This window comes from Simochromis diagramma, unplaced genomic scaffold (assembly GCF_900408965.1).
Source record: "Simochromis diagramma unplaced genomic scaffold, fSimDia1.1 OVJJ01000590.1, whole genome shotgun sequence".
Taxonomy (NCBI): Eukaryota; Metazoa; Chordata; class Actinopteri; order Cichliformes; family Cichlidae; genus Simochromis; species Simochromis diagramma.
Genome location: NW_024387057.1, coordinates 1,725,527 through 1,741,895, shown reverse-complemented (window position 1 = coordinate 1,741,895; position 16,369 = coordinate 1,725,527). Strand labels below are relative to the sequence as shown.

General features: G+C 44.3%; 2 protein-coding genes across 3 annotated transcripts in view; one reads left to right on the top strand and one right to left on the bottom strand.

The window, feature by feature from the left end:
- Nucleotides 1-374: 374 nt before the first annotated feature.
- Nucleotides 375-14,257, top strand: prkd4 (protein kinase D4). Of its 2 annotated transcripts, XM_040045169.1 has the most exons (19): nt 375-588; nt 982-1,148; nt 4,147-4,285; nt 4,901-5,032; nt 5,132-5,286; nt 5,457-5,652; nt 7,937-8,020; nt 8,537-8,690; nt 8,963-9,086; nt 9,212-9,289; nt 9,682-9,892; nt 10,005-10,030; nt 10,109-10,181; nt 10,456-10,562; nt 11,737-11,898; nt 12,046-12,144; nt 12,218-12,485; nt 12,816-12,901; nt 13,094-14,257. In XM_040045169.1, the coding sequence occupies exons 2-19, from the start codon at nt 993-995 to the stop codon at nt 13,256-13,258; spliced, it is 2,415 nt and encodes an 804-aa protein (XP_039901103.1). In that variant the 5' UTR covers nt 375-588; nt 982-992; the 3' UTR covers nt 13,259-14,257. The 2 variants fall into 2 exon arrangements, with proteins under 2 accessions (XP_039901103.1, XP_039901102.1); XM_040045168.1 differs by having other exon boundaries at nt 10,005-10,181.
- The window catches only part of actn3b (actinin alpha 3b), a 35,973-nt gene continuing 33,009 nt past the window's right edge, over nt 13,406-16,369 (bottom strand). Inside the window, exon 21 of the mRNA XM_040045164.1 lies at nt 13,406-14,862. Within this exon, the coding sequence (XP_039901098.1) occupies nt 14,704-14,862 (159 nt within the window). The 3' untranslated portion in view covers nt 13,406-14,703. The remainder of the gene's footprint in view (nt 14,863-16,369) is intronic.

The following is a 16,369-nucleotide window of genomic DNA, read 5'->3' as shown; positions in this document are numbered from 1 at the left end:
ATTTGATCCAAAGCTTAAAAGAGAAATCTTGATTTCTGTGTGCTGTCCGTCCAAATGTGTATGGAGATCAGTGCATGTACTGAGAGCCACTGATGGTGATGTACGTACGCAGGCCTTCTCTCTTTTTTTTGTTATTTTTTCTTTGTTTTTTATTTTGTTGCTGATGATTTCATGCATCTTATTATGACGGGGCCAACCTAATGTGTATTTTAATCAAAGGTTCAATAAATGCAAATTCCACTTTTCAAACCAAATCTGCCTCCTGTGTGTTTTCCAAACTTCTACAAAGGCGACCGTGCGCGCTGAATTGTTTTAACCATTTCAAAGTACGTGTGTGTTTAAGTTTTGACAGCCAGGGTGTGGGGTGTTAACCGTACGCTGTGCTTTTTGCAGCCTTCACAGAGGTGAGTGCTTCTCTTGTTACTTCCTGTTTCTCAGACAGCCGAGCCCCACAAAAAGGAAACCAGACCAACCAGCAGCTCATGATGAGCCTCGGCAGCACCATGATAGATTGATCAGCTGTTGTGCTGTTGAGACGCAGTCCTTCGATCGTCGAAGACAAAGACCAGACCAAGATTAGACCGTAAGGTTGGTGCTTTTTAGTTTGTTCTTGATCTGATTAAAAAATAACTCTTTGTTTATCCTGATCAAAGTATTGTGTAGTAAGTTATGTCCTATTATATCAAAGCTTTTACAACAGAAGTCTTTTTAGTCGAAGAGAGCATTCGCTGCTTGAAATATCCTTCTATTTCGGGCGATGGTGAGATAAAGATCTCTTATTGAGAAATTGGGGTGTTCAGTTTTAGACACCTGAACGTTAAACAGGAACTATTTCAAACAAGACCTATGAGGTTAAGATGGAGTAGATTTACAGGGGCCTGCTTAGTGCTTTGTTTTGGAGTTTCACGTTGAACCTCTTCAGCTTTCTCTCAGGTCACACCTTCAACCCCACATTAACTTGATCCACTTTTCCTCCTTCAGGCTCTCTCTCCATGTCTACACTGACTCCCTCGAGTCCCAGTAGTCTCACAGCACCGGTTCTGGTCCAGTTCCAGCTGGGTCTGTTCAGGGAGGTGGTTCGAGTCCCTGCGGGCAACCTGAGCTACCGTCATGCCCGGAGGTTGGCTGCTGAGGTCATAGAGCGCAAGGTAACCGCACGGGGTTCATCATCAGTCACGAGCGTTAAAGAGGCCATGCACCAGTTTTAAAATAGATGTTTATCTATGTTTTATTCTTACAGACACACACACTCACAGTAGTGTGTTGTCAGATGAGCCGATATCAAAGAGAAGGGTCTTCTCAACCACACAACTGTAACAGCGAGCAAACATGTGCCACCTCCCAGAAATTCAAACGTGTTTATGAGGGGCAGCCAATGAGAAGACAGTTTGCTTAAACAGAAAGTCGGGAGAGGTGCTAAGGATGAAGTGAGGGCCATTATATGCAAAGCTAGTGTAACACAGAGTCCAACAATATTAAATATGTGGAGCTGGACAATAATAACTTCATAGAGTTGTACAAAAACAAAAAGCGAAAGTGCATAACAACCTGCAGATGTGCGAATCTGAAAGGCGGCATTATTTAGGAGGCACGAGAGATGCTCATGAAAGAGCCTTTTGAAATGCATTGTGGGTATTCTGTTGCAGCATTTTTTGGTACCGTAGTTGGACCAATTCTAGAGAAGCGTTATCGTCTTCAGCTGCAGTTGGGGTTTAAAGCACTTTAAAGAGAGCAGCTTTTTCTGAGTCGACCTCATTTTTAGCTGGTAGCCGTGCAGATTACGTCTAGCTTTGTTCTGTTTTCTTTTTTTCTTTTGTTTTGGAGTTTTTGTTTATTTTTAAGTGCCATTCGATACTGGTCAAAACTGACTGACGTGGTTTGCTCAGATGCCACAGCTGTAGGAACAAACTGCGTGCAAAGAGTCAGAAGCGAGAAGGTGATGAAAAAAGATATTAATTAGAATGAAATGCTGAGCTGTCACAACGCGCCCTGACCCATAACACAGTCCCACTTGGAAAATATTGTGATGATGTCTCAAATCTCTCAGGCCTCTCAGAACTGTCAGGAAGTGGACTATGAAAGGTCAACTTATTTATGAAGGAAGGTAATGTAGGTTTGTGCATGGAGTGTGGTTTTTGTTTGCAGAGTTTGGTGGTTTTGTGCTGTTGTGTATGCAGCATTCTGTATGGTGGTGTAATTTCACCAACATTTTGTATTGTGAAGTGGGTGTCACCCAACCACCTTCAGATTTTTGAGGGTGTTTGTGAATACAATTTGTTCCGGAAAACTAAATGACAAGTTTTAAAAAATAGAAGATATAAACTCGCCATTTAACAGATTTTCTCCACCCACCAGAGATGTATTTAGAATTAACGGGTACTCTATACTTGTTTATACAGTAAAATCTATACCCAAGTGCCAGCGCACAGACGGTGGAGTAAAACTGTAGTTGAGGTTAAATAAAGAAAGTTGTGAATTGCAGGTGTTGCAGGGGCTTCATCTCACTGTCACTGGGCTGGTCTTTGCACTTCCTCGGTTACAGGGACTGTGGTCGACACGAGCGCAGAAAACTTTCCAACCACAGCTTCTCCCCTCTGACTGAGACACGCACAAACACGCACGCACGCAGCCCACCTTTACAGTTTTCGTCTTGAGTTTCCAGGCAGTAGGTCAGCTCATCGTGTGTGTGTGTGTGTCACTTGTGCACATTTTACATTCATTATAGTCACTGTGTCAATGATGGGTGAACACCCTCATCTCCAACACTGAAACCTAGCAGGTATTTGCTTTACCTTTAGGGTCACATAAAGCACAATTCCACTTATGCACTTTGAGGCAGGGGGGAAGTAATGGACACATTAGGTTTGTTCTATTGGTGTAAATGTTCGCCTTAATAACGCAATGCTTTGCATCACCTGAATGAGTACTGCTGTTAGGAATGGACATGGTCGGCACCAACGCTCAAGCAGGCTGTGGAGTTTGATGCTCAGCTGTTCTCCAACACCATCACGCCACCAGCAGCAGCCAGAGCCATCGATGAATTCAGACCCTACCATCAAAATGTTCCAATCGAGACTCGTCAGACCAGACAACATTTTTCTGATCTTCTGTTGTCCAGTTTTAGTGAGGCCTGTGCGAACTGTCACGTCGGTTTCCTGTTCTTAGCTAGGAGTGGCTTCCTGTGCGGTGTTCTTCTGCTGTAGCCCATCTGATTCAAGGTTTGATGTGTAGTGCTTTCCCAGACGCTCTTCTGCATACGTTGGTTGCAACGAGTGTTTATTTGAGTTATTATTGCCTTCTTGTCAATATGAAACAGTTTGGCCATTCTCCTCTGACCTCTGAGTTCAACAGTTCACTCAGAGTACTGGTTAGACATGGTTGTGTGGAAAAATCCCAGCTGATCAGCAGTTTCTGAAATACTCAGACTAACCTGTCTGAAACCAACAGCCATGCCACGTTAAAGCTACTTAGATCACGTTTTTTCCTCATTTGTGGCTCAATTTTAACTTCACCCGGTCGTTTTGACCGCCACATGCTGAAACTCACTGAGCTGCAGTATGATTGGCTGATTAGATAGAGCAGTTGTTTAAATAATGAATTGACCTGCAGTGTCACAGTGAATCTGCTGTTCTTATCATCCCTAAATGATGATTCAGATAGAAAAGCAAAGCTTGAGCTACTTCGCAGCCTTCCTATCTCTCTTCCTCAGTCGTACTTTGGCGACAGATGCACACAGATTATTTATTTCTATAACGCTGAACGTGGTGGAGTCACTCTCTACCTGTGGTGCATCACTCAGGTTTCCCTTCAGAGCTGTCTTCAGTCTGCATGCTCATCTTAATGTGGTTTTGTTCTTTACCGCCGTGCAGACGTGAAAATGGAAAATCACGACTGACAGGCTGCAGGTGGCTTTCTTTGCTGTGTCCAGTTTCCCAAACCACACTTGTTCTGATTTCAAATGTTTAAATTACTCCATTTGTGGAAAAACTTACTCTTTTTTTCCCCCATATTGCTTAATAACTTGTTTCATTTACTCAGAAGGCAAATCGTCACATTACCGGAGCCCTTCTGGGGGTTTAAATTGATCTTGTTGCTTCAATAGTGACTCAACCTGAGACTGCGGTTTTTGTTCCTTCGTGTGTTTAGGCTCCAGACTGCAGTGTGGTGGGTGTCGGGGAGAAGATTCTGCTGTTCAGACATCAAGCCGCCTCCGAGCAGTTGCTGCAGCGGCTGACCGACTCCGACGAGCTGCAGGATGGCGACCTCATTGAGGTCATCGTTTCAGGTTAGTGTTTGAGGTTTACAGAGGCAGGTGGACACTTGGTGAGATTTGGTGGTACTACGTGTACCTCATTTGTTTGGGTGACATATAGTTTATTCATGCATGTAAAATGCTGTTTCTGTCCAGGGGTTTGGAGAGAAGCTCTTGAATGGTAAATGGCCTGTATTTGTATAGCGCTTTACTAGTCCCTAAGGACCCCAAAGCGCTTTACACTACATTCAGTCATCCACCCATTCACACACACATTCACACACTGGTGACGGCAAGCTACATTGTAGCCACAGCCACTCTGCGGTGCACTGACAGAGGCGAGGCTGCCGAACACTGGCGCCACCGGGCCCTCTGACCACCACCAGTAGGTGGTTTTAAATGGTCAGTTTTAAATGAGCCCAACTCTCCTACTGTTCCAAACCTATTTTCACAGGGGGCAGTGGGCGAGTGGACGAAGTTAAAACTGCTTGTTTCAGACGAGTCGAGCGCCTGCACCAAGGACCAGTATAAGACAAATGAGGATTATTTTGAGCTGTGAATCATGCAAAGCTACTATAGCGGAGTCTTAGCAGTAAATGCATGGAGCGTGGATGTCTGTTGGTGTAACGAGTCCTCTCTGTGATTCAGGATCAGCCTCCGTGACGCAGGTGACGATGCGTCCACACTCCTTGGCGGTGCAATCGTACCGGACCCCCACTTTCTGTCACCACTGTGGAGAGATGCTGTGGGGCCTCGTTCGGCAGGGTTTAAAATGTGACGGTAAAGGCGCTTTCACACTTCATCATGTGGTGGTATCGTCTCTTCACTGATACTTGAGTGTTGTTAAAGTTTTTTGTTTTTACTTTTATCTCTTTACAGGTTGTGGATTAGACTTTCATAAACGTTGTGCTTTGCAGTTGCCCAGTAACTGTAGCCGAGCACGGCGTCAGGTTAGCACCAGCTTTTCCCTGTTTCCACCCCGGCGACCTCGCACACACTCGCTGTCCAATCAGGCAGGCGGGAGTCTAGAAGAGGTGAGGAACTGCTGTGATTGTAATGCAGAAAAGTGTTTTTGCAACCCTGGATTTGTTTGTTTCTCCAACACAGCTGTAACCTTTACTGGTATAATCGAATCACATATTCACACAATAGATTTCTTTCAGTTATTCTAAGTTGATATCTTTCACTTTGCATCTTTCTCCAGATCAGCAAGTCCAAGCCCGCGTCCAGGCCTCCATCCTGGGCCGAGGCTCCGGTGTGGCTGGGAGTCGGGTACAGCGACTGGAGCAGGGCTCAGGTCCCTCACACCTTCCACATCCACAGCTACACCAAACCCACCGTCTGCCAGTACTGCCACCGGCTGCTCAAAGGCCTCTTCAGGCAGGGGCTGCAGTGCTCAGGTGAGAAGGAGGAGAAAAACTAAGCACATCCCATGTTTCAGTAACTTGTTCAACCTCCTTTAGCAGCAATAACTTGAATTATTCATGTCCTGTGTGACTTTATCAGTTTCTCACATTTTTATTTTCATGTTTCAGTTCACTGAGGTTTGCAGCGATTCGTTTATGCACAGATCTGTAGATTTGCTGCTGTGCTTGTGATCATTGTCCTGTTACATGATTCAACTTTGTCTAAGCTTTATCTGTCAGACAGACGGCATCATATTTGCCTCTAGAATACTTCGGTATACTCTGGTGTTAATGGTCGACTCAGTGACTGCGACGTGTTTGGTTTCCTCTCAACGTGGTTTTGTGCATCACGTCAGTGCAAAGGACATTGTTCCAGAGGTCTGGTGGTTTGTTCAGATGGAACTTTCCAAACATCATCTGTGCTCCAATGTTCTAATTAGAGAGAAGAGGCTTTGTCTCCAAACAAGCCATACTCCGTCACTCTTTTTCTAATTGTACTGTCACCGGCCAGCTGTATCAGAAAGTAGATCGCATGCATCTACTGCAGTGAGACTCTCTTGCTGTGACGCCATGACAGGATGTAAATATTAATGGTTTACACCTCAGCTGAGCTCTTATTTTAGCCAGCTGCGCATTTCGTTTGGTAGAAGGAAATTGGCACAAGACAGCACAAGTGGTAAGAGAAGGTTGACGTCGCTGAAAAAACCCATAGCAAACCCAGTCTACGTCAGGGTTGGTGAACTTAGTCCATTTAGTCAATGGGAAATGAGAATCACATCAGATTTCCTGTAAAATGTATTTCCCTCACAATTTGGCTCACAGGAAGTTCTCTACAAGTGCACAGAAAGTTTATTAGTCTCTGCAAAGTTTAGTCCTGCATAATTTACACTTGTACAAGTGAGCTGCCACACAGCCGTCTCACCACAACCTGTTTAACAGCACGAGGCGTTTAACAAAAGCAAAACTCACTCTTGTATTTAAATGTAATACCTGTTTCTATTATTATAGCTGTTTGACAGGTCTGAAAAACAGGTTTGTGTAATATCGCTTAAATTAGAAACATCCTGTCTCAGAGTGAGGCTGAAAAACCAGTTCATACATTTATTACTTCCAGGCTTAAAACTTTTTGCTAAAGCATATAGTTAGAGCTGGATCACGTGACCTTGAATCTTCCCTTAGTTATGCTGCAGTAGGTGTTAGCTGCTGGGGGAGTCCCATAATGCACTTCACTCACTGTGTGTTTACACACCTCTCTGCATTTAATCATAAGTTATTATTAATCTCTGGCTCTCTTCCTCAGCGTCTTTGTCTTCCTTCCCTCACGCCCAGTTAGTTGCGGCACATGGCCGCCCCTCCCCGAGCCTGGTTCTGCTGGAGGTTTCTTCCTGTTAAACGGGAGTTTTTCCTTCCCACTGTCACCAAGTACTTACCTTGAGGTTGTCGTCTGATCGTTGGGGCTTTCTCTCTGTTATTGTGGGTCTTTACCTTACAATACAGAGCATCTTGAGTTGTTGTGATTTGGTGCTTATAAATAAAACTGAACTGAACGTGGCAACTCTGTAGTTTTGTAGGATACTTAATTTAAGAGGAGAAAATCTTTGATCTTGCAGTTTGCCTGTACCCTCCTACCAGGCTTCTGCGGTCAAACTGGCTGCACATGAGTGCAAAACTTTACAGCTGCGTCACCTCGAAGTCTGGCTCAAAGGAACATCCTGTGCTGTGGGTTATTTGTTCTTTTGTTAATTTTCAGTTTGCCTCTGCATCTTAGCAGAGGTCCCAATGTGGCCTGCTGGCCTGGATCTCGACACATGTGGTCTAAAGGTATAGATAGAACAACAGGTCAGGAGGATGTGTACCTTTGAATCTTATTGTCACCCACTCCTGTGAAAGAGTGGGTGACAGGCCTCCTTCTTTACAAACCTGATAATGTTATGCGTTCAGATCTTGTGGCCATTTTTGGTGCTCTGTTCCTGCAAAGCTTTGACTTTGATTAGTAATGCTTGACTTGGAGGCTCACGAGCACACAGCAAACACTTGTTTTGTCAAGGAGCTTGTGTATCCCACGTACTTACGTAAGCAGATTGGGTTGAATCTAATTTTACCTAAATGCCTGGATGTGTCTCAGACGTCTCGAATCTCAGACGACATTCATTTTCATCACGAAAAAAGCTGACCACAATATTCTGACTCATGAGTTTGTATCTTTCCAGACTCCAGCACTCTTCCTTTTTCTGTCAGCCTTTTTAAACCTCCCACGTCTCCTCCATGGTTTTTCCAGACTGCAGGTTTAACTGCCATCGGCGCTGTGAGCCTTTAGTCCCCAGAGACTGTCCCGGAGAGAGGAACGGCATGAACGGGGAAGGTGAGTGACGGTCCCTGGAGGTCTGAGGTCTGGTTTTCATTTCATATTCTGGGCTTGTGGCTGTGTTAGACCATGGCTCTTTGAAAAGGGGCCTGACTCTGATGCTGTCAGCATGAGTCGAAGCTGATTCAGCCTGTTTCCCAGGAACATTCGATAGATTCAGGCCTCACTCTAAATTAGCATCTCAGAAACGTCACATTCCTCCGAGTAGCGGTGATGATTAGCTGCATGATGAGTCAGGTAAACTGAGCCTGATGAGATGAAATGATTTCACCAGAGAATATGTAAAAAAGAGAAAACAAAGACAGGTAACTGATCAGCAGTATTTCAGATGCATTTTAAGTCATTTATTGAGAAAAATCAGACATTTTCTTTTGTTCGGTTCATCTTGAACTTATTTGTTTGCTATTTTTACCTCATTATTTGTTGGTATTTTATGGCCCTAATCGTGTAAATAATATAAATTAAATAGAATTAAATGTAGCTGTTCATTAGTTGCTGATGTCACATTTCCAGAGAGCCCAGCAGCTGATAACAGCTGCCAACCAGACTTGGAGGACAATGAGTCAGTGATCACCAGCACCACAGAGATCTGCGACGATGACATGTTCACCGATGATGACTCACAGGCAGAGATCGGGGAAGTCGAGCAGCTGCGAGAGCCGATGAGGTCAGAGGGGCACTAAGTTTTTCTGATGATCTAATCCCAGCTAAAAGCTGTCTGCTGGTGCAGACAGCGTCCGAACGATGTCAGGCGTCTGAATCACACGTCGCCCAAATTCACGTATTATAAAACAGACGTTTATCGTCCCTGTCGTTTATATCTGGGTTTTCTCGGCTTTGTTTGTGGCACACGCTGCCACCTAGAGGCGACTTCTGTTTAATTCGCCATCTCCAAACGGACCTTTTATTTTGTCCTCCCTCTCTTTTTCCGCCCGCCAGTCCTTGTTTCAGCAGCAACATCCCCCTGATGAGGCTCGTCCAGTCGGTGCATCACACTAAGAGGAGAGGCGGAGGAGTCCTGAGAGAGGGGTGGCTGGTCCACCACACCAACACAGACACATTGGTGAGGAACACACTCTTTCAGATCTGGAAACGTTCAAAAAAGCAAAATGTTTTGCTCAGGTTATGATATTTGTGAAGCAGAATCACATTTTCATCGGCTTTTAACTCGGTCGTGTCTTTAAACAGAGGAAACGCCATTACTGGATCTTGGACTGGAAGAGCATGACTCTGTACCAGAATGAAAACACCACGAAGTTCTACAAGGTATGATAGTTGCATGATATAAGACGGAAACAGACAAAGCAGCATCCTGTGTGCTGCACGCTCACTCCCACTCGTATCAAAGGCCTCTGTCATTAACATGTATGCAGAAATGTTCCTGCAGTGTGCCAGTTTTGTTCCTCCCACTGTGTCACTGTGTAAACAGTGCAAACATCCACCGAGGCAGCTCGCGCTCTGAGCAGTGTTTACTTTAAAGAGGACAGTATTGTATTTTGTGTATGTCCATTTTATCTCCTTTGTTCGTTTTAAAAGTACTTTAAGAAGTTTGTAGTGCAGTGAAAATCAGACAATGATAGCCTGACAGATGTTACTTTGATTATAGAAACATTATGTAGGAGCAGGCCATGGATAATAGCTTTAAACCTCCTCTGCAGGAGATCTCTCTGTCCGAGGTGCTCGGGGTCCGAGGCCCCACCCAGCTCTCCGTGCCACCATCAGACGGCAGCACTCACTCGTTCGAGCTGGTGACGGTGTCGCTGGTGTACTGCGTGATAGCCGGCGAGGAGGGGGCAGCCTGGGAGAGCGCCATCCGGCAGGCTATGATGCCGGTGGAGAGCAGCAGAGGACACAAAGATGAGATCCAGGGTGAGTCAGAAAACATCAGATATTAATATCAGATCTTACTCTGAATATGGTAACGGTGATGGATATGGACCCGCAACATTCAGTTAACAAGACTTCCTGTCTCTGATTACAGATCAATACCGATACAGACGCAATGCGGTAAGATTTGAGCGAGTTTATCGTGCACACGTTAGAGGAGTGTTACAGAGTGTCGAAGTGTGTTTGTGTGTGTTTCAGGACATCAGCTCGGTGTATCAGATCTGTACAGACGAGGTGCTGGGGTCGGGACAGTTTGGCGTGGTGTACGGAGGTCAGCTGATTCTCATTATGTTGTTATGTGCAGAGAACTGAACACGTGGAGTACAAGAAAATCCTGTTTTCTATGACTGTGACTGTCTTTATGCAGCGATCTGAAAATACACAGTACAGAAGAAACAGTTTCAAAAGACACCAAAGAAATCAGAGACTTCAGAGGCTGAAATGTTGCTCAAAACAAACTTTTCCATCAAATGTCTTTCTGTTTTTGCTAAGCTACAAATGCTCCTTTGCTTCATTATCACGTCTCTTTTCTTTTTCTTCTTCAGGAACTCACAGGAAGTCGGGTCGAACAGTTGCCATCAAGGTCATCGACAAGACGCGTTTCCCCACCAAACAGGAGACGCAGCTGAGAAACGAAGTGGCCATCTTACAGGTTTTAATGCGGTTTTTATACACTTTACAAGAAATAACACAAAAAATGTAACAAGTTACTGAAAACACGTGAGGAACAAACCAGGAACAACCTGATGGTTAACCTTTAAAACGATAATCTGTGACATAATTGTCAGAAAATTCACATTTTTTTCAAACTTTTTGCCAATTTATTTAGAATGAATTAAATATTAATTTGCATATATGAATTTTAATTGGTATCATATTGGCCACATTTGGCATTTTATTTTATTTTTTCAAAATGTATTGCTTAAAAATGTGTTGTGCTCTTTATTTTGGTTTTTGAGGGGAAAATAAAATCACACTGATGATGTAAATGCCTCAAAACCTCATGCATCAAAAACGATATATTAGGCATTAAGGGGTTAAAGAGCCATTCATCATCGCTTTAATAACTCCTGATCCATTACATCACTGTGGAAGAACTAGCTTGGATATATTAGTGACAGTTACTTAATCTGGTTTAAATCCTGATGGATTAACTACGGAAGAGGATTAGGGCCACTGGAAAAAAAAATCTGAGATTAAAGTCAGAATTCTGACTTTTTCATCAAAATTATTTTTTTTCAGAATTCTGAGAAAAAAGTTAGAATTCTGACTTTAATCTCAGATTTTTTGATCTGCTGGGATTTTCCCACACAACCATCACTAGTTTACAGGGAATGGCCTGAAAATGAGACAAATATCCAGAGTCTTCTGGTAAAAACAGGCTCCTGATGTCAGAGGAGAGTGGGCAGACTGCTTTGAGCTGAAAGGAAAGCAACAGTAACTCAAAGAGCCACTCGCCAGGTGCACTCCTGTCAGCTAAGAACAGGCCTGAGGCTAAATCTGCAGTAACCGTGTGATGCTCTCATGACAGTGTGGACCAAAATCTTGCTGTGAAGGAAAAAGGAGGTCCAACCTGCCTAATAAAGTGTCTGGTGGATGTTTATTGATGAACAGATGGTTGTGGACATGATTAGTAAATAATCATCAGTTATTAGTGAGTTATTAGCACAAGTACAAATAACTGTCACATTGTTCCCGATTCCTTCCTCACTGCTTCCTCATTAACTCAACACATTTGATTGAAGTGTTGCAGATTTTCGGTTGATTTTTAGTGTTATAGTCACGACCAGGCGATTTACGTGACGTCTGACGTGCGTGTTTTCCAGAATCTGTCGCACCCCGGCGTGGTTCTCTTGGAGGGCATGTTCGAAACTGTCGAGCACGTGTTTGTTGTAATGGAGAAGCTGCACGGAGACATGCTGGAGATGATTCTGTCCAGCGAGAAAGGTCGACTCCCTGAACGCATCACTCGCTTCCTCGTCATGCAGGTACGAGATCCCGATCTGAGAAACACTCCAGGGGTGTCTAGAGGATGTCCTTGTTTTTTTTCTTCTTGTTTTAACAAAGATGCAGGGACCTTTAATGTTTCTGTTTATCCCAAAATTAAATGTGAAATTCTCAAACGTGTGCTTCAGATTCTGGAGGCTCTGCGGTACCTGCACTTGAAGCACATCGCTCACTGTGACCTGAAACCTGAGAACGTACTGCTGGCCACTTCAGACCCCTTACCTCTGGTGGGATTTTGCACTTTAGTTCCCGATACAGCACACGGCATCTTATTTAATCAGCTCTGCCTCTGTGCCGCAGGTGAAGCTGTGCGACTTCGGCTTCGCCCGGATCATAGGGGAGAAGTCTTTCCGGCGCTCCGTCGTGGGGACTCCGGCCTACCTGGCACCCGAGGTGATCAGCAGCAACGGCTACAACCGCTCTCTGGACATGTGGTCTGTCGGCGTCATCATGTATGTCAGCCTGAGCGGCACGTTTCCCTTTAATGAAGATGAGGACATCCGGCAGCAGATCACCAACGCCACCTTCATGTACCCGCGCCAAACCTGGGCCCCCATCTCACTGGAGGGTATGAACGGTGTTTTTCTTTAGTTTTAAAACTTCTTTGTGAGCTGGGTTTACAGTTTCTCAACATAGTGATGATGAGAGTTTATTATGCTTTCCCTGTTAAAGGTTTCACACACTACAAACTCCAGGTCGGAAAGTTGCCATGTCAGCCCACAGTTTTGCGTCTTTTTAAACATTTAAACACATTTTCTTTAGTTTGATCCATGTCTGCCCACACATACAGTTTATAGTGTCATGCTTGAGTCCTGTTATTCTCCTGGTTCTCCACTGGGTGGCTCCAGTGAGCAAATCCTCTTTTTGAAAATCCTTCTCCGTCTCATTTCCTCCCCAGCTGTGAGCCTCATCAATAACCTGCTGCAGGTGTCGGTGAGACGGCGGTTCACCGTGGGCAAAGCGCTGGGACACAGCTGGCTGCAGGTCGGACACTTTACAAACGCTGTCATTGAGAATCGTTTAATTTTGTAGTGTGAAACAACAGAATTAACTCGATCTAGTGTTACTGCGTTCATAGGTGTTGACCAGGATGCTCAGATGCTCCTGATCAGGTTTCTAATATTCCTGATGTATAGATGTGTATGAGTCATGCACGCTCTCCTCTCGCTACTGCAGAACTTCCAGCTGTGGTGCGACCTCCGGGAGTTCGAGCTCAGGATGGGCTGCAGGTACCTGACGCATCGAGCCGACGAGGACCGATGGCGCTTCTACGCTGCAGAGATGGGGCTGGACTTCCCCTCCCGCCTCTGCTGTGACCCCAACAAAGAATTGGACATGTGACCTCGAGCACAGAGGTTAAGGGTCGGACACTTTATCAGACTGTGCAGCTACATTTCAAAAAAAAACATTCAGCAGTGAGGCCGCGGATCAAATGGGAGAAAAGTAATAAAGACACAAACACGTGTGGTTTTAATAATATAATTTTCCTTTTATTTTCAAGTTGAGGTTTTTAACATATGACTGAAAGAGTGGCATCAGTGATGAGACAGCATGAGTTAGGGATGAGGGGGAGGAGGAGGAAAATGGAGCACAGATGAGTTAAGATATCGAGATCATGCACAGGGAGGAGCCTAACACAGCGATCGTCGTGGCTGACCTCTTCTCTTCAAATGCTACCCTAAACCCTGTGTTGTGAGTACGCCTGCTATGGTTCCACGTACAGTTTTGATTCTTCCCGTTTCATCCACAACTTTCCTGATGCCCCGTCTGACACCTCTCTCTGTCTTTGTCCCCCTTCTCCTCGTAATTTTACAATTAGCCCAAAAAAAGGCTAAAAAAAAAAGGAGTTTAATAAGAGAGGTGTGTGGGAGAGGTCGCTCTCTCTGGCCATAACAGCTCATCTTTCTGTATCCGTTCCCGAGTCACCGCCCAGCCACGGCGCTCTCCTCCCGTTCCCCCCACCTGTGTCTTTTAATACTCGGCGCTCCCATTCGTCCTCCGTGTGTTCCTGAGTTTCTTAAGGCTTTAAGATCTCCAGGTTAAATCGCATCTTTGCTAACATTCAGGTTTCACAGTGCTGTGGTGAGAGTTTTCAGTAGCACCCGACAGGCCTCGCTCCACTGCTGACTGCACTCGTGAACGGGCTCCTGCGGGGGTTCGTGTGAGGGCGAGTCGGTGACTCAAAAGGCCGTTTTTTTTTTTTTCTAAACTTCAACATAGCATGCATCTGCACAAATACACAACCAACCAAGCCAACTGACCAATCACGTTTTCTTCTTTGAGCACCCTTCTACAAAAAATTTAAAAAAAAAAAAAAAGGAGGAGAGGGGAAGAGCACACGGCTTTGCTCAAAAATAATCTAACTTTCGTTCTCTCTCGTTGCCTCCTTCTCTTTAAAGCCTTGTGAAGGCAGGTATGTCATTATGTATGCTGCTTACATAAGTTCAGTGCAATAACTGGTACACCTGTTTTTTTCTTCTTCTTTTCTTTTAAACGAGAGAGGAGCTGAGCAGCCTGAACAGAGTTTGTGAGGTCTGAGCAAAGTCTTCTGCTCTTCCCCTCTGAGCAGTGTTCCTGTGTTTTAAAAAGAGGGATGGGCGGAGTTAGGAAGAGGGGAATAAAGTTAAGATTTGAGAAGGTGGTGGGGGGAAAAAAAAAAAAAGAATAACGTGTTTTAAAGGGACAGTGGAAGGGTTTAAAATCGCTCTCTCCAGACAGGAGAAATAAGAGAAGCTGGGAAGAAGGGGTGAGGAGGAGGAGGAGGACGTGAAGAGAAGCAGCTGCGCTTATAAGTCGCTCTCTCCGTAGAGGGCACTGGAGAAGGAGATGTAGTCCAGGGCGCCGGAGGGACAGTCCGGTCCGACGTACCTGGTCATGCGGGTGATGCAGTACTCCGCCTGCTCGGGAGGCAGCTCCCTGCGCAGCTCCTCCACCGTGATGTAATTCTGCGGGAGAGAGAGAGGGGGCGAGGTGTGATTCACGAGGAGCTATTGTCTCCTGTTACAAATGTACTGGTGCATCTGTGAGGATCGGAGAACGATGACTCAAGGTTCAGGCAAACAGTCCTGCAGTTCGAATTTAGAAAGATGAAAACCTGAATTTAAATTACGGACTTGCTGTTGAAATAAAGCTGTACAAGATAAATCGCGATGTTTCTCCCAGATTTAAGGGGAAATTTTGCTCTTTGTTTCGATCGGGACACTCAGAGAATCCGGGTTGCGTATGTAATCAAAGAAAAAGCTTGGAGTGAGATAAAGAGTGCTTCTGTATAATTTCTTCCTTGCATACCTGAGTGAGTTGCCTCAGTTTGGATTGAGTTATTTGGGGATATAAGCATTTAGGTGCCACAGCATCACCTCCCCTTGTCAGAGGTGTTTTCTATGAACGTGAACATTTCAAAAAGTCTCATCAACCTACATACAAAGTGTCAACACATCAGTGCTGATACGATCATACCAATGACCAAAAACCTGATTTGTCAGATTTTTTGTTTTTGTTTAATTTATTGAACTTGTTATAATTAAGCCAAATTATACTATTTATTTAGCCTGTTGGGTTAGAAACCATATTCATTAATAAGAAATGTGCTGGCTCATAGTTTTTCTTTCAGCTTTCGAAAGCTGGTTTCTTGTTTATTGCTTAAATTTTCACTTCACAAAGCCGACTCCAGCCTGGGTCACTTACAGCCTATCCAGCAACTTGACTTTCTTATAACAAAACCACAGCGCTCCTGGATCACAGCTAATACGTTACTCTCACTGTAAATAGATACTGTATCAGTGGTGACAAGGTGTTTGATACCAGAGCCTTTATGTTATCCGTTTGTGGTCTGAGTTCCCCAAACTCAGTGATTTCTAAAGTGTGGGCTACGAATGAAAGTATGTACAGTTACATATTTATATGAATGTATTTATTTATATAAAAGGTGAATGCAAACTGGTAACAGGAGGAGTTGACTGTGATGTTACTCATTACTCTGAGTGTCCCAGTGGTAGGTGGGTCATACTTAGGATTTAACTCTGCATATGACTGTGTAGCATTAGAGATTTATAGCCAACAGTCTGTTTTTTTATGTTTTTTTTTTTTGTTTTTTTTTAAAATAAAAATTTCAAGGATAAACTTCACTGTCTCTTGTGTTGATTTCAGATCCATTGAATTTTTTTGTTTTTTGAAGGAGTGCAGTAGCACTCTTGACTTTGGCAATGGCTGCCCTAACCGGTCACATGTTTGGATGCAGGCTAACCATCGGAATTTGAAAGGAAATTATGCATTTCTGAAATGCAATAAACTGTAAATCTGTAAAAGTTTTATTAACATCAGCACTAAAAATGTGTGCCGGGAGCTTCGCTACATGAGTTTCCCCTGTCTGTGTCGCTCTTTTTATGTGCCCCAGTACTTTTGTCCATATCAATGTGTCCTCTGGCTACACTGGAAGCTCTGTACAGGCTAAAT